The 23,011-nt window shown below is 36.5% G+C and overlaps 1 protein-coding gene across 3 annotated transcripts in view; it reads left to right on the top strand.

Annotated features, from left to right (window-relative positions):
* Nucleotides 1–23,011, top strand: part of RAPGEF4 (Rap guanine nucleotide exchange factor 4) — a 145,718-nt gene that overhangs the window by 10,750 nt on the left and 111,957 nt on the right. For 2 of the 3 annotated variants that reach the window (XM_015635212.3, XM_015635211.3), the window contains exons 2-4: nucleotides 932–1,074; nucleotides 2,145–2,233; nucleotides 9,926–10,072. In XM_015635212.3, the coding sequence (XP_015490698.1) occupies nucleotides 932–1,074; nucleotides 2,145–2,233; nucleotides 9,926–10,072 (379 nt within the window). Of the gene's footprint in view, nucleotides 1–931; nucleotides 1,075–2,144; nucleotides 2,234–9,925; nucleotides 10,073–14,319; nucleotides 14,420–23,011 lie in introns of those variants that run through there. The other variant, XM_015635213.3, reaches the window with a different exon arrangement.

Raw genomic sequence — 23,011 nt, 5'->3', positions numbered from 1 at the left:
TGTATCTGATCCAGCATGATGTTCTAGGAAAAATCTGTTTCTTTCTGTCCTTAGTGGTTTATATTTAGTCTTTTATAATGCTGTCAGCTAGTGTTTGGCTTACCTGCTGATTCATAATATTTGATAATCATATTTAAAATGTGTTACAGACCCAATTCACTTTATTTTCATAAATATGTATAATATGCTGAACCTGCTGAACTGCTGGTCTACGTGCTGCTTTGTTGTAGAGAGTTCTAGTTTTATTTTCTTGAAATCTTGTTTTTTTAAAAGGTGTTGCTGTCAAAGATTGTAAATATTTTAAACATTTTTGTTAAAACTCGTGACTGTTACCAATGAAAAATTAAGATTCTTGCTTGCATATTTAGTTTGTCCAACACTAAGAGACAGAAACTTTGTGGAATATACTTATTGAAGTTATCCTTCTTCCTTCCAAGTGAGAAGAGGAAAGTCAGTTTGTAGTCAGTAAAATGCAGAAGAGAAGCTTGGATGTAGGAGTTACTGTTGGTAACTAATGCTTCCCGTTTTGCCTGATAGAGAGCATCTGTTTTGGCACTGATTCCACAGACCTCTTGTGTGTTTGGACATCTGTTAGTTAATATTTTCTTACAAACTTAACTATATATCATTCTTAGGTCTTTAGAATAAGGACTGTATCATCATATATACTTTTACAGTGATGCTGCATCAAGACTGGTGCTAAATGGACTCCTGGACACTGCTGGTGTGGAAATGATAACAATCATTGTTGATTAAGGGCAGTTGTTAGGATGTCTTGGAAGGATTTCATTATGTAGTTGCAAAATGCATTTAAATGGTATTTAATGCGACCATTTGTAATTTAATGCAAACATTTGTAAGTTCAGTACATACAGGTGGGGATGTTTCTCTGATAAAGCCCTTGAGAATGTTGTCTCTTGTTTCCTTACAGGCCTTTGGAACGTTCTAGTGAAGATGTAGATATAATATTCACACGACTAAAAGAAGTGAAAGCTTTTGAGAAATTTCATCCAAACCTTCTCCAGCAGATATGTCTCTGTGGATATTATGAAAATCTGGAAAAAGGAATCACATGTAAGACAGCCTCATATGATTATGTATTTTATGTAGATAAACTTGGGGTTAGACTGTGATTGTCTCTAGGAGATTGATGAGAACAGAATCAGTGGAACGTTTACAATCATGGGGCAAGGCAGGACTAAAGTGCTGCTTGCTCTACAAATGAGTGTGTAGTGAATCTATGGTAACAAGGCATACAGTAGGATGTAAGACTCTACCACTGTTCTGTTGAAAGATTACAAGCCAGTCAATGGACTTAAGCCTTATTCTTCCCCTGCAAATGTATTATTGATTGCATTTGCCAGTGCTTTGTGCTGTCAGGGGCAAAGGTGTATCAGCAAGGCACATCACTGATAGTGTGTGGTTTCCAGGCACCCTGGCTAGCACAAGCCAGACTTGCAGAGCCACAAACTGCTGTGGGGTGCAACAGCTCTGTGCCTGCTCTGGGAGCCTGTGGGCCAGATGTAAGTGGACACCTGTGTTTGGTCTGTGAAGCTGAGATGGAAATAAGTGGTGTGAATCTGTACCAGGGGAATAACTGGTGAAAGCCCTTGGTATTAGTAAAGTCTCAGAAACACCTAAGGCAAATCTGGCATGCAACATTGGGGTTTGCTTAGAGTAGCAGGGATTTTGATGCTCTGTAATTGCACAGCTGGAATGCTTAGACATCAGTCTTGCAGTTGCTGTTCAGCCAGAACTCTTACTGAGTTCAGTGGTAGCTGTGTCTGCACTGGAAGATTATGAATTTCAAAGGGACATTGTTCAGAAAACCTTTTTCCTTGTTTATTTTGTTTCTTTGGTTGGTCAATTAACTAAGAGAACAGTAGAACAGAAGTAAACTTGGGAGAAGAGTGAAGTGGTTGTATGTGCTTTCATTGTTTCCATAGTGTATTGACTAGTTTACTAAAATATGTGCTTTCCTGTGTCATTGGAAGTATTACTGTAATAGTAAATAAGTAATCTCATGTGGCAAATTGTGTAGTGCCAGCAGTGGCTGCGGCATTGCAGTAAGATGTGAGAAAATGTTGATTACTGTTGCTAAACTGAAAGTGATAGCTCTTATTTACAAGATTTCCTTTTTCCAGTATTCCGTCAGGGTGATATTGGGACGAATTGGTATGCTGTTCTGACAGGATCACTGGATGTGAAGGTGTCTGATACAAGCAACCACCAGGTAAAATAGATTTTTCATTGCAACCAGCCAGTCAGTAGTACAAAGAAAGAATATCATTTATGGTGAGGTAAATAATGACACATTCTGTACAGATAGATATTTTGTCATATCACAAGGATGTGTATGTTTCTCTGAGTCTCTTTAAGTCTCACTTGTCTTTAGTATAAGGAAGGCAAATCATGCCAATGATTTCAAGAAACTGAAATACAATGCTCTGGAATTAGTCTACATTTTAATGTGAACTAAGACTCCTTTGTCTTTTCTAGTAGTGCTATTGAAGTTGCACTGAAGTTCAGAGAGCTGTTAATTCATTCCCTAGAAATATTTTAATTCAGTTCTTGTTCAGGAAGTTTAAAATGAACCTGCTAACAGTGCTGTCTGATAACAGCCTTATGCAGTCTCCACTGCAGAAATGGGCAAGTACTGTAGTAATAGCAGACTATTGGAACTGCTGCCATGCTAGAAAAGAAGCCTATAGGTAATACCTATTAAGAAATTTAAGAAATAGAAGAACAAGTAAAATTCTCCCCAAATTTAAAGTGGTTTCTCAGTACACTGGTGCTCCTGGATTTATTAAATTTGGAGTAAATAAAAATCCAAAAGGATGAGATACTTCTCCTAGAGTTTCCAGTCCATGTTGTCTAATGTCATGCTGACAAGTCGTGTACTTGCTGCTGTGAACTTAGTCTTCTGGGAAAGCATCCTGTCCATTCCCTGCTCCCATGTTTGAGATTGGTGATTGTCCTATGATGTAGCTCAGCATGTGATTGTACTTCCAATAAGGGGCTTGTTGTGCCTTCACTTGAGTAGTATAGCTACCCAGGACCTGATAGAGACCACTACCCATTTTCCCCACCTGGATTGAGTATAGCATGTCTGGGGGGGATGGTGGTGGTAGTATATTTGCCTAAAGTTTGGCTGATGGAGGAAAGTTTTTTACATATAGCAGAAACTGGATTTTCTTCACTTTGTTGAGCATCATGTTACCATTGAGATTGGGTCAGAATGCAAGTCCAGGCAGTGTGTTGAGTGCTGGGTCTTTCTACTTCCTGCAGTAGGACGATAAATGCAAAAGGAACTTCTTTCATATTATTTTTAGCAGCCTCTTCACTGTACTAAGTAGAGATTTATTGAGAGTATAATTAGCTTAATTTGAGCACTTCTTGGCATGGCCTGGTTTGGTATTGTCACAGTTTGGAACAGTACTGGGCTCTTAGGAGAGCCTTTTCTGTGCAGGTCTAAAGCAATCAGGATTTTCCAGTGTTTGCCAAAAGATGGCACTACATTGTTGTGAAGAATCAATGCTCTTTACCCAGAAAGTAATACATCTGCACAATCTGGATGTTAAATTAAGAATCATTTTGGAGTGTTGATTTGTTCCATTATGTGGAGTATGGAACACTTCAGTTTCTTAATTAATATAATGTAAATATTTTTTTCTGCTTATTCAGGTTAACTTCATTTTACTGCCAGTAGGAAGCTGTTGAACTACAATTCATACAATTCTGGCTGTAGAAATTATATTCTGCAGTTATTTCTTACATCACATTTCCTTCTCACATGAACAATGAACTGAATTCTTACTACTGCCTAGTTGCCATAGAACACAGCCTCACTGCCAAAAAGATGGCAGCCCATGCATTTACCATTCCTGTCTGGATAATTTTGATGTTTTTTGTCCTAAATACTATTTGAGTGCAACATTTTTTCTCGTTTTGCTCCAACTTCTTGTTTATATCATGTCCCTTCTTGTCCATTCTTGGTCTCCTTCTCATTCTTCTGCCTGTAGCTTCTGGATGTGATTCTGGTCTTGCCTGTACTTGCTTGTTGGCATGGTACTGGTCATTCTCGAAGGCATTCTTGCTGGTACTCCCTGCCTACTGTGCTCATTGCAAACCCAGATGATGGAGGCAATTTGCATTGTATTGCTGTTGGGGCAGCCCTGGCACACTCAGCTGACAGCACTGTGCTCCCAGCTGGGAGTAGATGACAGTGTAGATGAAGGGGTGCTTGGAGCACATTTTCTGATCACATCACTCCGGAGTGAAGGGTTCCTTTGCAAAGTCCTAATAATGACTAATCACTCTGCTGTTAATATTGCACCATAAATGGCACTAATGCTAATGAGAGACTTTGCAGCAGAGCAGGAGAGGTACAGATGTTTGCCTAAGTTTAGAAGTTTGTAGACTCATATAAATACACAGGATTATTCTCTGCACAGTCACCTTTGGTGATTGGTAGCTTTCTCCCAGTAGAAGTGCAGTAAGTTATTGTGCACTTGGTCCTTACTAGAAATGTCTTAATAGCCTTTGTTCCTACAGAGGCATGTAGGAACATAACTTGCACTACAAATTAAATCTTAATGTACTAATGGATCAAGACTTCGGTGTGGCTAGTGAGGTATTAATTCACAAACATTCTTTCTGCACAGCTGCTTACTAATGTAGGTGCCTGATTTCTCTCAGAAAATACTAGTAATACTGATTAAGACCAAGGTGAGAATTCATATAAACAGAAACATTTGTATTAGCTATTATTTACTATTATAATAACAGGAACTATTACATCTGTTATTTTAAGGGCTTTAATAGAGACAGACAAATATCTAGGACCTCAAAAAGCCTCACTTTCATAGTGGTTTGGAACAATCCTTTCTGCTTGCAAAGCTGTGTTCTGTCACGAGAGGGCAGTGCTAGAACACAAAGCAAACCCGAGTGCTGGCAGTGCTCTGCGCTGGAATGGATACCTTGAAAATCGTATTCGCCTATTTACCATACACACCTGTTTTAAAGAGTTTGGCCAGAGACAGTTTTGGTCTTACTGTTAGTTTTGTTCCACCGAGCTGGTAAAACGTGGTGATAATTTCATCTGCCATTGGAATGGCTACAGAGATTTGACAGGATTACTCATCCAGTTCATCTGGAGTGGAAGCTGCTCTCTGTGCAAACTAATTATGGATTTTTCTGGGTATTCAACAATCAAGATGATACCGAAGAGGAGTTTTTCTAAGGTGAAAACGTCTCACTGTGATTTCCAGAGGTAACGGTAGTGAAATATTTTGATCTTGCCTCAACTTGCTTGTAACAGAAACCTTGATAAATACCGTACTTAAAAGTCATAGAAAAACCATAGTAAAGATACCTTCAAAATAAACAGAAAATGCAGCCTCTGTAGAAAATATTAGAAAGAGGTCTTTATCTTCAATTATGATCAGGTTCTGAATTTCATTTTTATTTGGTATTGTCACCTTCCCACTCATAAGAATAGTAACTTCTGGTAATAGAAGTTCTTCTTAGTGATATTCCTGGTTTGGTGTTGTCTTAAAAACACTGCTGACTGTCCTGTGTATATGTTTTATTTTTGAACATAGTTTTGAAGAAGAACAGTCTAAGGATGACTATTAGCAATGTTTCAGAATAAAGCTAGGGATAAATGCATTATGACAAAAGCATCAGTGTTACATTGCTGTCATATTCTGCAACACTGTGATTTTTGAATTAGATGCAGAGCCTTTTACCCCAAATATTTTTCTGATAAACTATGAAGGAATGAAGAGAAGAAAGACGAGGACCAAATAGCAATTTGATCTGCAGTTCTGCTGTATTTTGCCAGCTGAATCATTGTGTGTGCCAGGGCCTATTGCCAGCTTATCTTGCCTATGTTATGGTGGAGTTCTTTAAGGAGGTCAGTTTTTAAAAACAGACCAAACTGAACATAAGACATTGACTTAAGAAATAATTAGCCTTTTTTAGAAAAGCTTTAAACGTGGAGCTGTGAGTGCTTGGATGGGACAGCAGTGTCAGCTGTAAGAAGAGGTGAAGGGCTGGGGATGAAAGACAAGTAAGTTAGTGGGGCTGCTGAGAGGAATGACTGTGAAGAAAGGTTCAGGTGTTCATGGAAGAAATGGAAGAATTTCACAGCTCTTTGAAATGGAGGACAAAGGACGTATGTGATAAAATGAAGTGGCATCAAGGAAAGGGATTTAAATAGAGTAGTCCTTGCAATACTGCAATACTGCTTTCAGCATGCCACTATGGATTTTGGAGATAACCTATGTGAAGTTGTGACACAGGTTTGTGCTGTGGTTAGTAGTATAAATATGCCTAAGCTAGCTTTAAATTATTTAGTTTGAGTGTGAGAACTGCTGTACCCATTATAACACAGAGACTGGCTGAACTAATGTAGTAAGCTGAGAAGCAGAGTGTGTTGGCTTATGCTGAGCTCCACACTGTTGTGGCTGTGATAATTTTGGTTTGAATTTATCTTATTGGAAGTTAGTATAGAAAAATCATCTCTCTTCTCTCTGCCAGGTGACGTAGGAAAATGTCTAAGACATTGTAGGTAGCTTTTAGAAGATCAGATAGAAAGGTATAGAAATAATGAATGTGGTATTACAGTATAATCTGAACCATACGTATTTTAATTAGGTACTAGAAGAGAAGCTGCTCAGTTTCTGTAGAAGCATAATGCCACTTTTAAGCAAAACCTTGTTTTGTTTCAAGAGAGTGGCCTAACATGTTTGCAAACTGCAGTTTTAGTGTCTTCCAAAGGTATTTCCATGTTATGGTTAGAAATAGTTTGATAAAGATTTCTTGCATGGCTGAAACACTCAGGTAATGGAACAGAAAAATCACTTCATAGTTTACTTTCATGTATATCCTTGGTTTCTCTGTTATAAAAGGAAATTTTTACTGAGGAGAGTCAAAATAATAACAAGCAAACGTCTCAAAATACCAGCTTTTGCAAAACTCCATTTAAACATAGAGATAGTATGATGTCCTAGAGTGACACATGCAGAGGTGAGATAAAGATGCAAGGTGTAGGAAAATTATGAAATAAAAAACAATTTAGCTACATCAGCTCCCTTATAAACTCAAAATGTTAAACTAACTAAAATTTCAAAGAAACGTCCCCAATCCCTTTGAGCCTAGCACCAGTAATGTTTTTCCCTGTTTTCTTCATTTCTCTGACACCATGATTTTATTTACACACGGTACAAAAATTCTAAATGCCAAGCTGAGAAACAGAAGGGGTCACAAGTCAAGGAGGAGGATATGAGATGATCCTTGAGATAGTGGGGAGGGAATAAAGAAGAGCCTCGTCTCTGATTTTCATCCACTCCATGAAATGGTCTTGCAAATTCAATGATGTTTTATACTGATGGGGGTGAGGGAAAGTTTTAAGAATGCTTTCCCTACATGTGTCTCATGTGGCAGTAAGAGTCAGTGAAACTGAATACACAACAGCCTCTGATTTGAGGGCTACTGTTTTATAGTGTGTACAGAGGGCAGATAGCAATGGAAGCAATATCCTCTTTCTACGTCTCTGATACTGCCTTTTAAATAGCTGTATGAATGTTAGCTGGTTATCGTCCACTAGAACCCCCTGCTGCTTCTGGGATTGCAGAGGGGAACAGCAAACTGAGTTTTAAGCTGCAAGAAATCCTCCTGAAGTCTTCACTGAACAGCAGGAGATTTTTGAGTGTAAGGTTAACAGGCGTAATAGGAAACGCACCTGAGTCCCCAGGAGGCTGGAGATGTGTAAACAAGAGGTAGTGAGAAAATGGGGCTCTGAAGCCTTGAAGAAGGCATATGGGTCTGCACCCCAGCTGGCTGTGAAACTGCATCTCTGTGGAGAACTGTGATGGCTGGGGAAAAAATCTGAAAGAACTTGATGGAAGCTTGGACTTTCCTTTAATGAATGTAGATAGGACCATTCCAGCCTCTTGACCTGCACCCCACAGTATTAATTTATTTCTTAAGCTTAACAGCTGCCTCATCAGAAGTTATCTTATAAAGTAGTTTCTTAACCAACACTGACCCTCTTTTCTTCTCATGTTTGTTCTGTCATTAATAATTCTTCTTTAGGGTTGTAAACAGTCAGAGAAGGTGAAATGTTTAAAATAAGTTTTATTTTTTGAAGGGAGGGAGAAAGAAGTTAGAAGATGTAAAGAATGGTTATGGTCCACCTATAGGAAAGGTTTCCTTTATACTAGGCTGTTTCAGCTCTGAAATGTAAGCTTGGGAAGGCAGATTTCAGTGTATAAAACTCTATTTTTTTTTTTGTCTGTTTGTAGAGACTTCTATTTAGGTGCCTAGGTGCTTATTCCCAAATATTCTTTCTTTGAAAGAAAATCTGTTCTTACTTTCCTTCCTTTAAAATTTGTTTCTGACAGTTGGTAAATTTTTCCTAGATCCTCTCTGAGACATAATTGATTTTGTTTTCCTGAACACACAATTTTATATGGTAACATCTGTGTAAGAGTAATTTGCTATGGTTCAGGGAACTGGACTATTATGGGCTTTTGTCTTTGTATTGCAATTACAAAGCTACTAACTTTATCTTAATAGCATTTGCCTATTATGACTTATTAGATGCATGAAAGGAAAGCAGTGCAATTCCAAAACCAGAAAATGATGCTGAAACACACTCATGCATCTCTCCTACATTATCAGCCACAAGGATAACAAACATTTCTGCTTTGATTTTTGTAGCTGTTGCATGAATCCTGCATTTTAGATTTAAACTATATGGTATACCTATGTTGTATCGAGTAAAATTAGTGTTTACATATGTTTATGTGTAATTGTCTGTCTGCATATATACTTTCCTTTGTTAATTACAGTTTGTATGATTTAAAATTTTTTTATGCTGTTGCTAATTTTTTTAAAATCACTTAACAGACAGTCAGATAAGGCCCATCTCAGAAAAAAAGACGTGAATGTTCAGCTTCAAGCCTGTGATGGGGAACAAAGCAACTTGTGAGCTGAAAATAGAACATGTGTCTAAAGATCTTGATTCTGCAAGTTGTTTAATGGCTACTTTTTTTCTTTAGTAGCTCATAATTTTTATTGGAACTACTACAGAGGAGTTTCTGGCCAAGGGAGGTTCATTTGGACATAATTTAAAATGGCATGTGCTCATATAGACTGCTTTGAACTGGACTTTGCTGCTTGTTTGGGACCTTCTTAATGCACTGTCCATGGATAGAGTTTTTCCAGGTTGTTTGAACTTTAATAGTTTTCTTGAAATCCCTGATTTATTTGAATATATTTTTATTTTTTTTGGTCTGGTAGTTAATTGGCAAACATCCATTAGCAATTGAAAGATTTGCTAGCATTTTCAACAGATGGGCCAAGAATTGATTCAACTGTACAGGTACATTGCTTGTACAATTGAGAAATGCAGTATAAATACAAGAGAATATTATAATTGAAAGTTCTGTTTACACAACAGAAAACATAGCAGGCTAATTTTCTTTCTGATGAGGGTAGACTGTGTAGGACAGAAGTTTATATTCCGAGATCGCATTTCTGATTCTTGTTATGTTCTCGTCACCTAATTAGATTTCTAAAGATCTCATCACCACAGCAGTGTTTAGAGCTAGGTGAACAGAGATCTTAGTTTTTTATAAAGATGAAGGTGATTCTTGTGTTCTCAGCATTGCATTCAGAAATGTCTAATTCAACTGATGATCATAGAAAACAGAGGTCCCACTTGTTTCCACATTAAAGCTTCCCATGTTGTTTACCAGCATATTGATTTTTTTGTTGTTGACACTTAAATTAATTTTCTTTTTAAGCAGGTGGCTGAAGAATCACAAGGCAGTGCTATTAGGAAATATGAAACAAAGACTCTCAAAACATCCTGAAATATTTAATGTGTCNTTTTTTTTTTTTTTTTTAATCAAAGGATGCTGTGACAATATGCACTCTTGGAATAGGAACTGCTTTTGGAGAGTCCATTCTGGATAACACTCCTCGCCATGCTACCATTGTTACCAGGGAACATAGTGAGCTCCTTCGAATTGAGCAGAAGGACTTCAAAGCACTTTGGGAGGTAAGTTCAGATTTATTTGCAGTTAATGCAGAAAAAAGTGACTTGACCTTGAAAGTATTTATAATACAGTATGAAGACATTTATACCATAAGCAAAGTATAATCTTTTTAAATTAGGTTGGGAAAAAAAGGCAGGTTTTTACTTCTCTTTAGTGCTTCATATTATGTATGATTACATACTCCTGTATTTTTTTCTTGTGGGAAGCTTGTAATGAAATAACTTCGGTGAAATTTCTGGTAGAATTTATTTGTACACTGCAGGTGTTGCTCTCTTAGCCTTAAACTTGATTTTATTGCCAGCTTTTATGAGGAGTGTCTATTCTTATTATACTCTGAAATTTTAAATTAGTCTCCTTTACTCCTGTCTCATCACCAGCTGTAAGTGTTTTAGAATTTGCAGATGGATCAAGATCACTTAAAAATGAACTTACTGATTACGTGTGAATTCCCTTAAAACTCCTTTGTGGAGAGCATATTGCTGAGGTTCTTCATTCTGTAGTCTGTGTACTTTGGTATCCATGCAGAGAAGACTTCATTAATGTGTTGCTGCAGAAAGTTACTGAACTTGAATCTGTTTGCATTTTTGCAAGCATTACATTGGATTTGAAAAGTGATGTTGGAGCTGGAAGGCATCCTGTTGGCCGGTCCAACACTATTGCCAATTTGTACTGCCAGCTTGTTTGAAATGGTGACTGTACAAGTGTAGGTGTTGTGCAGAGCTGCCAGATGGTGTGACAGTGCCCTAAAGTTGCAGGTCTAGGGACCTTAACTGTATTTAAGAAATAGGTGCTGGTTCTAACATTGTAGTTCAGCTTCTAACTGCAGACAGATGGATTTTTATTTTTTTTCTTTCTCTTTTCCTGAGAAAGAGCAGTATTACACACCAAATAATTGTTCTAAGGCAGTTCTAAAGTCAGTATCAAAAAAAAAGTCAAATTCACAGCTGTCTACACTGATGGAGGAAGTGGCACTTTCATCACCTGCCTACAGATATTACCTTGAGCATAGTTAATGGCGCAGTGTGACCAAGGCACTGATGACCACTGTGTGAGTGAAACTTGCTTGCCATTGAATGCCCTGACAATATCAGATATCGTTCTTTGAATTGCATAGTCAGGATTTGTAGTGTTTTTTTGGCAAGTTCTACAGCTAAATTAAAATACTACTGAAGTTTTGCAGCAAATTTGATAATGCAATTTTTTTTTGCAGTTCAGATGAATTATTTTTTTGCTACAGCAGCTGCATTGTAGTTTTAGGCCTTGGCATGACAAGATTAAATGTGCCAGTGGTCTCATCTGTTTTAACGTATGCAGGGCTTGCCAGTAGTCAGAAATTTGATAATGTAGATAGTGTTTTACAAGATAATGATGGGGGAATAAATAAAATTTTAGGTTTCTGTGGTTTTTAAACCTTTTTTTAAATTTATCTTTTAATTGGTATAAGCACAGTCATTTCTCCAAGGCATATGAATTTCATGGTAAGCATTCAGAAATTGTTGTTCTTTATCAGGATTATTGGAGGTGGGGAGATTGCCTTTTAAAAATTTTTGAATGTTATATTTAAAGTTGTTTTAAAACAAAAATTTCAACGTAATTTGCTCTTTAATCACTAACACAGTTTTGTTTCTAGCACTTTTGATGATTTTGCTGAGATTTTTGATGATCGATGCTTTTGGGGAAGCTAATATGTGTTAGAAGTACTGGAGTGATCATAGGCAGCTTTACACACACCTTGTGTGTTGCAGCTTTTATGAAATTGGACAGTAGAACATTTCACAAATACTGCAGGTGTCAGTCATAGACCACAGTTTAGACTGTGATGCTTCTTTGCCTTTTGTGCCATTTTACAGTGAACTTCTCATATATTTTGATGTGCTTTCTTTCAAGGAGGCTATCCCTGTGCTCTCAGTGAGTGGAAAATTATTCAATGAAATACAGCTTTGCTGCTTGGTCTCAGATATAATAAAATTGTCCATTTTTTCAAGGTTGTATTTATTTCCTTGCAACCTGCTAGTCCTGAAGTCTGCATAAACTGCAGCTAACATGTGATAAACAGAGAATGTTTAAAATAGATGGAAAATTATGTAAGAAATTTTTCTCAAAATATATTAGCAGTAGCACCAGCAGTATATTGTTGTTAATATTATTGTTACCTGAAGAAAAGTAAATACATTTCTAAAGGGAGACTTTTTTATGTTTTGGATGCTGCATTGTTCTTTCTGTCTTGTCCTAAGGTTCATATATCTTCACTGTGACAAGGTCTGTATGAGCAAACTGTTAATTCTTACGTGTCATTCAGATTTTAATTGTGTTTAATGAAAACCCATACAAAGTCAAGAGTGGATCACAGTTATTTAATACATACGGTACCATTGAAAAATGGGGAAAGGCAATGTCAGTTCATTACATTCCAGATATTATAAAAGCTAAAATCTACTGTGGGCAAATTTCAGCTCTCCACATAAAAGAATTTAATTCATAAAAAGAAGTAGTTTATCCAGAAAAAAAAAAAGTTGAATAATTCCAAAATAATGTAATACTGTAGTATAAGAATAACTGAAATTAATTGTAGGGTTAGTATCCTTAAAATGGTTAACTGATGTTATGTATGTAGAATTTTTATGATTAATAATAGAAATGCAAAAATACAATGTATGTTATTTTTTCATTTGTTTGTTTTCCCCCAAAAAATTCATTTTTGGGGAAATTTATTTCCTTGTTTTGAGGGAAAGAAAAAATCAAAACTCTGTTAACCAAATAAGGATTTTTGGCCTACAGAAGAAAGAAAATCCAATACTGCAATTTAAAATATTTTTTCTTATTTTTAGATTGTGAATGTAATCTTGGAAAACGAACCAACAGAAATTGATTCAGTATTGACTTTAATTTACTGTGCAACTAATCTGAAATGCTAGGACTAAAAGCTGTGAAGTATCCTTCTTAACACTAACAATTGGTTAATCCTGAAGTCTACCGATGAGGTTCACTTTTGCAACAAATCTTTTGTACCTCAAATCTATGTAGCTCTTTGAAAGACAAGTAACTTATCTCATATTAGCTGTATTGCTCTAAGAAGCAGTCGTATTGGTAGGATGATTCCCAGATTGGATGTGTTTTATTGGTGTGTTTAATGCACAATATATAGCAAAGGTATTAATTTCTGTGAGTACAACTGTAGTTGTGTCTATACCTGAAAGAAAGAGATAGCTACTACTAAACTGACTTTTTTTTGGTCAGTATTAATCTGCTAGTTTTATAACTTTAAATACTCTTTGAGGAAAAGATTGAATATTTATCAAAAATGCAGTAAGATCCTTCTGTATTACGTGCAGCCCCGTATTTAGTAAGCCCTTTAAGAACAGAAAGATTTTCTGTGACCTTCATATCTATCAATCAGGGGATGCTGGTCAAAACAAATGACACTGTCCTGATAACAACAATTACCAGTTAAAATGGGTCAGTTTTTTCTCTAATGACTGTGTTTGTTGAAGTAGCATCCTGTTGGGGAACATCTGTTGATCTTCTCTGTTACTCATCCTTGGAGACTAGTCTATCAATGCTGTTACAGTGGATTAAAAATGATGAAATCTCACACTAAATTCTCACACAGCTGAACACTGTTCCCTGAAGAAGAACTAGTAGGTTATGGGGATCACTGGTGATTTCCTTTGTGCACCAATTATCCCTGACTTTGGTGTATGAAGAGCACTAATAAACATGAAAAAAAGTAATTCATTACTGTTACAACACTGTGGACTTCCAAGATAATCTAGGACTCTGTAGAAAAAAAATACTATTTGTGTTGATGAGGCTTGCTTTCCTTCCTTAGCATGTATAAGTGATTGCAGTGGTAGCCACCTTGCCAGGACAACTACATCAAAGCACAAAGGAAAATACATCCAAAAATAAACATGAAAGCCAAAGGCTACACATGAGGAACTGTGGTAACGCACATCCTGTTGGGTCACTACCTTGCTCCACCCCTAATAACTGGATTCTTTTAAACGGGGTAGGAGGGAGATGAATGTATTTGAGTGGTGTGATCCTTACAGAAGTTCTCCATAGTTCATCCTCAAGCTTTGTCCTTTCATGCAGTTGCAAACTTGATTCAAACCCAGACAGGAAGGGAGTGAATCTGCTGAGAGGTGACTTATTTTTAGAGGTCTTTCCTACCACAGTGTATTACTCAGCCTTCCTTGGATAACATACAAATAACCAATTTCCTTTTGTGTGCCATAAGGCTGTGTTAGAAGTTACTGAACATGCCTTGAGAAACACTTGAGTAAATGAAGAGCAGCTATTACTTCGTTATGCTGTGACTTTGGAGAGGGAGACTTGGCCCCTGTAAGGTCAGAATGATTTTTTTTTTTTTAATCCCTATGCAGCAGTACTTACACATCTTGTAAACTGATAAACTGTAGTGTAACTTGCTTCCTGCTTTTGCCCATCTGCTGTTAATTCAGTAGCCCTCAGCAGACTGAAGTGCTCTGTAATGATAGCTTTGGGAGAAGCAGCTTTCTTATTCCCTTTGTTTTCTGAGCACGGTGAGCGCTAGGTTTTAGTGAGCTAATTTAATACCAGATCTGGCAGAAGTTTTACACACTGTTTGTTTCATTGGATTGCTATGTAGGAGGTACATGTATGAAAGGGGGTGCTGTAGCACTAGTCTGTGGGGTTTCTGAATAAGGCTTAAGTTCATCAGAGTTGAGACCACTGGAATTGTCTGGGATATCAGTTTGTCACTTTAAGGTATATCTAATCACACCTCTTATATCAAGGTATAATATCATTTTATGCTTCATTTTATGTCCTGGGATTATGGCAGTAGGCAGAAGGCACTGTAAAAATACAGTAATGAAAATAAATATGGAAAGACTTTAATTTGTTTTTATCCATTTGGTCATATTGTAAGTGCATCGTTTATCAAAGGATGTTGCTGCATCTCGTGTGATGTTTTGCAGTGTAATGCAGTAGGCAGCATTTCAGAGATGCAGCCTTTTCCTTGCCTTAGGCTGTTGGAAAATACACATTGCATTGTTACATGAGAATGTTCTTGCTTCTCTAGTAGGCTCCTGAACACTTTAACATGTTTAAGGAGTATTAGGAGTCTCACGTAAATGTCAGTACTTTCTAATATACCTTTTTACCAATGAGTATTCCATACCAGAAATTCTTTCCAGTTCATTTGAGTGAGAGATTAAACTTGATCTGAGAAATGAAATATTGGAAGGGGGGAATCAAAGAAAAAATCAGATTAATGTCCAGCCCCTAAACTATCACCTTGATTTATGGTGTACCACTCTGCCCGTTTATTGCCCAGTAATCAATTGCAGAAGTCTCTGCCCTGATTTACTGATTTCCCATAGGCAAACATAGTAGAGGTATAAAACTATAGTTAATAAAATACAGAATATTTAGCTTTGCAGGATGGGTGATCATGTGATTTAAAATAGTCAAGTGCTTGGAGACCCACAGAAGTATAAAAAGGTGGTCATGGAGCACTCGGCTGTCTTTACCCGCTTCATGTCACTCTCTCCATTGACTGCTCAAATGATTCCTTGATGATTTCTTTCTCTAATGGGATTTTATCTGAGAAATGTGAAAGTGATCAAATTGTGGTAGCCTGCATTTTCAATGTACCTGGAATACTGTGTTCACCAACCTCCCCGATAGCCATCTTGCCAGAATAAGGAAGAATCATTCCATGTTATCAGATACAGAATACAACACAGAAGAGAGATGTGGAAGTGATGCCTGGAGAGGCTACCTAGAACAGGGACTAGACAGAGTTAAAGGATAAAGATAGGTATTTATTGAAAAGCCTTCAAAGGGTACACCTTGGGCAGTGCAGGAGTCTCAGAGACCACACCCAAGATGGACCAACTGTCACAGGTTTTTCAGACAGATATGTTTGGTCTGCTTGCATATCAGAGGTTAATTGTCCCATTAATGCTTCAGATAATGAAGTCACATTGCCCCAGTTTTCCCCCTACTTCACTGTTCACATTTTTTGGTGCCTGAGAAAATGAGGTGTCCTCAAGTTTCAGGCCTAGAGAGAAATTGTTTTGTTTGAGTAAAATGGGAGAACAGTAGCTGACAGTCTGTGGAGTTTTGGAGTTATACACTAAAGAAGCACTGATCTGAAAAATATAAAAGCTAAAACTTAAGGCATCAGAAGGACCCAGTTGTGTGGAATCTGTTGCTTTATGTTGTCTGCAAATCTCAGCTGGTAACAAATACAAATTTTTATGCAAAGGCACAGAGCTAGTGTGAGAGACACTGAAAAATGAAGTGATGATAGGTTTTTTTTCCTGTAGGACCAAATGGAAGGAGGAGGAATATAAAAAATCCCTGTGCCCAGTTTTAGAATATGACAGTAAACACAGAATTGGTTAGATGTGAGCAAAGCTGTGAGAATAGCTAACATCCCACCTTCATACCTTATGTTGATACTAGGAAAGCATGCAAGTGAGCAGCAGGGAAAGATTCCAGAATTGTTATTATACCAAGAAAAACTTCCAGATAATGCTCCCAGTTTTGCTGGTATGAATTGAACATATTTCAAGTGAATACAACACAACTGATATAATACACTAGAAGCTACGTGGGAGCAGATTCTGGCCTTTGGTACTGCTGTTACATTGGTTTTGATCATCTCCATAATATGCTTTTAGTTTTTCTTCCTCTTGTTTTTCTTTGTCATTCATTTCTAATTTTAATAAGTGCTGCTCTGTCTGGTAGAGCAGATTTAAATGAGCGTGAAGTAGCATTTACCCTTTGGTTGCCAAACATATGTCAGAACCAGCCATGTTTGTCAGCATAGCACCACAGTGAGTGCTGCTTTCATTTGGCTTATTATCACTACATATTTTAAGAATAGATACAGATTTTGTGAATGCTGTTTATGACATTTTGTCTCCTAAGGTAACCTTCTTGGCCATTGGTAGTGGAAAAGCTTACCTAGGAACAAGATTTTTTCCCTTCAGTAATGCGGCATTTCTCTTGGTGTGATATGTACTGGTGAAAGCGTACAAATGTTTTGGTAGAGTCTTGCTGTGATAAATCCTATGCTAAATAATAGTATTGTGACTGAAAAAATCATAATCAGTAATTGTCTGCTCTGTTTCAGATTATTTACTGCGCCATTATTATGATTTTCAATATTATCAATGAGGCAGAATTCTTGGAAAAGATCCAGTTAGTTTTAACTCTGAGTGTCCCTTTCTCTGTTGTTATCCTTGGTTTAAGGTGACAGTCACTGGCGCTTCAAGCACCTCTTAAGCAGCTGAAAATATTGAGAAATAATAAGCTAATTGGAAAGGCCTTGATCCTTCCTCACGTCTCTCTGCAGCAAACTTTCCTGGTGCATGTTCTTGTGTGTCATGCCTACAATTGATTTGCATCTCAGGCTCCTGATTTATTCTGAATCTATTTCAAAAGCAACATTTTGTGACTCTGTCGCTGATCACTGTGCAGAGGTGAAACAGGACTGTGTAGATGTGACTTCTCTTAAACAATCCTATCATGTCATTTCTCTTAGGTGCAATTCTGTATCACTGTAATAATGACCATCTGCTTGAACCCCCTGTTGAATCCTGTTATACCAGATGCTGTGCAAAAATGTATTGTCATTCCTATTTGCAGTCCATATAAATGTTTATATGTTCATTAGCACTTCAAAAGGTCTCAAATAATATTCCAGAAAGCTTGACTTATTTATCTTGGATAAAAAAGAATTGAAACATCCAGAAAGCATGTCAGTCTTCCTGTTAAGTAATGACTTTATTGGTTTTCTCATATTTTATCATGGTTAGAGGTAAAGTTGAAAAATACGAATTCATCCAATTTCCAAGAAAATAAAGTATTTTGATTGATTCTTAAAATATTTAAATTACAGAAGAACATCTGACAAACTGAAATGTATACACTTAAAGTCTGCAGATGTTTTTCAGGCTGCAGTTTTTCTTGGAAGCTTTACTGCCAAACTTGCACTTTCTATAACCAGCTTTTTTATTAGCAAAGAAAATACTTTTCATCCTCAGCAGATTGTATTATTAAATGTGGTATCTCTAAGCACGATATGCTAAATGGCAAAAAACATATATTGCAAAACACAACTGGGAGTCTATGAATATTACTTCAGGAAACAAACTTCTGGTCTTTCATTAGTTCATTTTTATTAAGTAAAAATGTCTTTCAGAAGAATCATAACATTTGAAGCTTATAAAATAGATTTTGGCTTTTTTCCCAGATACACTTTTTACTATCAAATATGTCTCTCATTCTCCTCTGTCACAGAGGGGAAAAAAAGCCTAAGAGAATTGTGTTTTTTCAGATATGCATGCATATATAATCTGCTGCGTATCTGATATATATTGTGTGTGTATATGCTACAAGGCAAATTTAAATTTGCCTTGTCAAACTTCAGTGTCAGATTGCCTGGAGTTTTGGCTCTAGCTGTTTGTGGTTGGCAGTGTCCTTTCCATGAAATGGATACCAACGTGATTGGCTGCGTAGGGCATTGCTTATACTTCTCAGGATTTAACACAGACCATCTTTAGCTGTAGGGTTGTATTTGAATGGGTTATTTCAGAGATGAACCCTTCCTGATCTTCTGGTTGGTGTTATCATCTCAAGCCTTTGTCACTTTTCAGATGAGTTGGTTTTTTTCTTCATACACAAGAGGTTTATCTATTTTGTTTATCTAACCTGTTTGTCTCCAGGTTATGAACAAAAATAGTAAGCCCTTAGAAGCTTGAGTTTTTTGTTGCTTTACAGCAATTGATACAAGTGGTGTGTTCCTCCAGAGCATTGCTGTAGAGAGTGTGCTTGCATTCTGCATTTCAATGGGTGCTTTCTGCTTGTACTGTGTAATAGGTGAGGCAAATTATCTGATACCATTTCTTGGATCAATGGATATGTTTTAATATTGACATTTTTAAAATCCATTACCTTAAACCTGCCAGCATTAAAAAAATTTAGAGATTATTGACAATGAGTTTTGTGGAAGTGGATGATCGTAAACAGATTAACACAAGCTGAAAGTAAGGCTGTTGTATTGTAGTATGTATTATTCCTTTTTATTCCCACAGTCTGGTGTAGTTATAAAATATTTTATAAAAATATTTTTAAAATGTTCACTTTCATGTAGCCATACAGGTCCTATTTAGTGGAATGTAAATTCTTCTATTCTTAGTAAGTACTTCCTTGAATGGGCATTCAGCAACTTAAGCTCAGACATTATGAATTGTTTAGGCATATGGATTAATAAATGGGTTCAAAAGAAAAGTGCCCTTTGCTTGCATTAGATAGTATGGTTCTCATAGATATCTTTTCCTGGTCATAATCAGAGTTCAGTGACTATTAGACAGCTTAGCCTGGTTCCTCCCCACTTCTCATCCATGGTGAAAAACTACCATATTGAAATCAACGAGCATTATGAGATTTCAGCCCAGGTAATTACTAATTGCTTTTTTCTTCTTGTATAATATGCAGCACAGGCTGACGGCAATAGAGTTCAATTCTCTTTAGCCTTAACAGTTCTTTAACAGTTTCTACCCACTGACACAGCTGATACAACGTGAGAGCAAGAGGCTGGAATCACTCAAATGATTTTGTGGCTAAGTAGTTCAGGGGTGCTTAACACAATGGTCAGCCCAGTATTTGTACTGAGGGAAATGATATCAAAGCCTTACAAACTCTAGGCATCCCTGAGGTACACTTGAAAAGGAAGATACAGAAAACTGAGACCTAAATATGGAATATCTCTCCTGTGGCAGAGAATAAGAATTACAGGGCTTGGCCTGTCATCTGTGCTGATTATGGCCAGACCCAGATATCAAGAAAAGAAAGAGATTTAAAAACCCCAAATAGCCCATGTGCTTGCTTTTGAATCAATCCTCATTTCAATCTGAGCAGTAAAACTCCAGCAGTTACAGTTCTTAGGGTTAGTGGGTATTGCTCAAATTCCATTAGTTCAGTGAGCAACAAAATTCCTGGAAATCTGTTCACCAGGAATGTGAAAGTGCATTCTGACCCTCCTAAAATCTCCCTAAGGGGATTTATGGAAGCAAGTGTGCTTATGGATAAATATTTTTCTTTTGGTCAATAGTTGTTTATGCCACAAATATTGAAGAACATCACATAAGATGTGGTGCCTTTTAAGGCACATTATATGCATTTTTGAACTATATCATGAATTGGATGTTCATAAAATTTGAGTTTTCATCTTGTATTTCTATTACAGGCAGTTGCTGATATCAGTGGTTTAGCAGAGTATGTGGATTCATACCATCAGTCTGGTGTAGTGCTTAAGGCTTGGTTTTTTTATCCTTTATCCCATGCCTGATTAGATACGACCATTAGTGTGTATTTCCTCTGAACTCTGCTTAAAATACTTGGTTGGTTAAATCCCAAGTAAAGAAGTCAAAAGAAAGCTGAAACTCACAGTTTACACACTGAATATCTTCTGAATGAACTTTATTTCTGTTAATTTCAAATTACATTGATAAAATAATATTTTCTTTCTAGATGATGTACATAGCTTTAAGCCAGGCTTATATAACAGTTGTTTTACGCTGATAAATAATAAGCATTTAAAGTGAAACCTTGCTATCCTGCATCTAGTACTTACTGATATAGTTCAACTTGCTGACATTCTAACTTTAACTGATCATTTCCCAAGTAATTTCTATTTAATTTTGCATACCACCATTCTCTTGACCTTTGAAAATTATCTTTTCTGACTACCATTTTCTTGAAGTATTAACTAAAATAGACAAACAAACTCTATTCTGTTAATTCCCACAGAACCCTATCCACATATTCCTGAGTGCAGGTTAGTGGAATCAGGTACAGTTTTGTTTTAGCATAAGAAAAATATGCATTATAATATGATTTTTGTGTGACCTAATCTTTCAGAAATGGAGTCCTTCAAAGAAGTCATGCTGTTCTGAAAGGACTTGTTATAAAGGAACTTGTTTGAGTAACTTAGTCTTTTATGCTTAATTCTCTCTGGGGATAATGCTGGAGACTCTCAGTACAATTAAGGGAAGATTAAAAGCTCAGTACAGACTTATTTTCTCTTTTCTTCCTTTCTGCCAATACCCTTCAAGCCTGTATCCTCTCTGGAAGCATGAAACATTTTTCAAATGCCTTTTTTCTTTCTGCCGTCATTTCTCAGTTTTCTGGTATCTGTCTCTTTCACAGATTTATTAACATGGTTTCTCTTTCTACATTTTTCACTTCTGTTCTGCTAGCATTTAATGGAAGCATTGTTGATCCCAGCTTAAGGGTTTATTGGATGTTTCTCCTTAGGTTTATCTGTGACTTTTAGATCTTACTAGATAACCAGCAATAATGAAGAAGTAAGGAAATAATTCTTGCACTGTTGAAGGTGGTGAGAACTATGCCATCACTTAGTATTTCTTTCCACATTTTCTCTTCAGAGCTAAAGGAATGAAATGTAGTAAAAGTGTAGACAATTAAGCAGATATGTCTGAATACACTGTTGCAGCAGCAGAATTGATTACTGTACCCATTTTACATAATGCGTTATCAAGGAAGAGCTGCACTTGAATCTGAGCATGTAATAGCTGGGGCATGTACTTGTGCTGTTGCTGTGGTATGGTTGAAGATTACATGCTTTGAGATTATAATAGAAATTCACATCAAAACTTTGATTTTTGTTTCTGTGTAATGTATTTACATACATCTGCTGCATGGAGTTGCCTTATAGAGGGTGTTACCTGCATCTGACCTCATATACAAAAGATACTTGGTATAATTTTATTCTAAGAGACAGACTTTTCCTATTTTAACAAGAGAATGTGAATTTTTCTGCCTTTTAAACTTTCTGAATAATTACTTTGTATTTGACTTCAGGACTGATACAAGCTACCAATCAGCCCATAAGTAATGATACTTGGGTGGATTCTTGTCAACTTTGCAGACTAAGGTTATGACAAGGTGTGAGGCAAAGGAAGTATTGCAGATGCTTCAAGCCCCCACAATGGTAGGAATACATATTTTCCTACCACAAGAATTCTCTAAGACACTGATTTTACATGGGCATCCAAACTGTTAACCTGAGTATCATTTCAAAATAATAGGTGAATTTCCTTTCCAGGTATCGATTAACTGGACAGTCTTTGGATGAGAATTGAGTTCATTTGTATTGAATGAAATGTAACAAATGCTTGAGATATCCTGAAGCAGATCATGAGTTATATTTTCCCTTCTTATTTAATGAAGTAATTAATACTACTAGTATGAAGTTTCTGCTTTTTAATGTTGGAATGAACAACTTACAAAAAACAATCTGGGAAACTCTTCTGTTGCAAGTAGCTACTGCAGGGAGATAGATGGAGAGGTACTTTAAATTTGCTTGCTCCCCTGGGATAGAACACTGGCAAAGCTCGCCTTCTGTGGTTGTATGGACATGTAAATACAATATCAAATGTCTAGAAAAAATAGGTACTTGACTGTGATTGACTGTTTATTCGTTCTTGTCCCCAGCTAAAGCCAAATGTTAGTATGGTTTTGGTTTTTTTTCTTCACCAATTAACATTTTGTTGATTTTTAAATATACCTTTACTGGTAAAACACTTATTTCAGTCCACCTATACATATCTTCGTTATCTGATAATGCTGTTGCTGCGTATAAAAATAAAAATTATTATTCCAACATCCTGAAGAATACAGGAGGAAAAAAGAACTCTTTCTTTGAAAGTTGATAAGTAATAATGAATGCTGGTTTTGTATTGGATATGTTCTTTTTAAATGAACATTTTAGAATGGTTTGTTTATTGTGAGTACAATTTGCTCAAGGAGATGCCCTTGTGACTGTCCCCAAAATCAATATGCTCAGCATGATGAAAACAAATAGAAACATATATCAAAGTTTTGATACTATAGAAAGAAAATCTCTTAATGATACTACT

Source organism: Parus major, chromosome 7 (genome assembly GCF_001522545.3).
Source record: "Parus major isolate Abel chromosome 7, Parus_major1.1, whole genome shotgun sequence".
NCBI classification, from domain to species: domain Eukaryota; kingdom Metazoa; phylum Chordata; class Aves; order Passeriformes; family Paridae; genus Parus; species Parus major.
The sequence above is the reverse complement of the archived record's forward strand: the minus strand, read 5'-3'. Positions and strand labels throughout refer to the sequence as shown.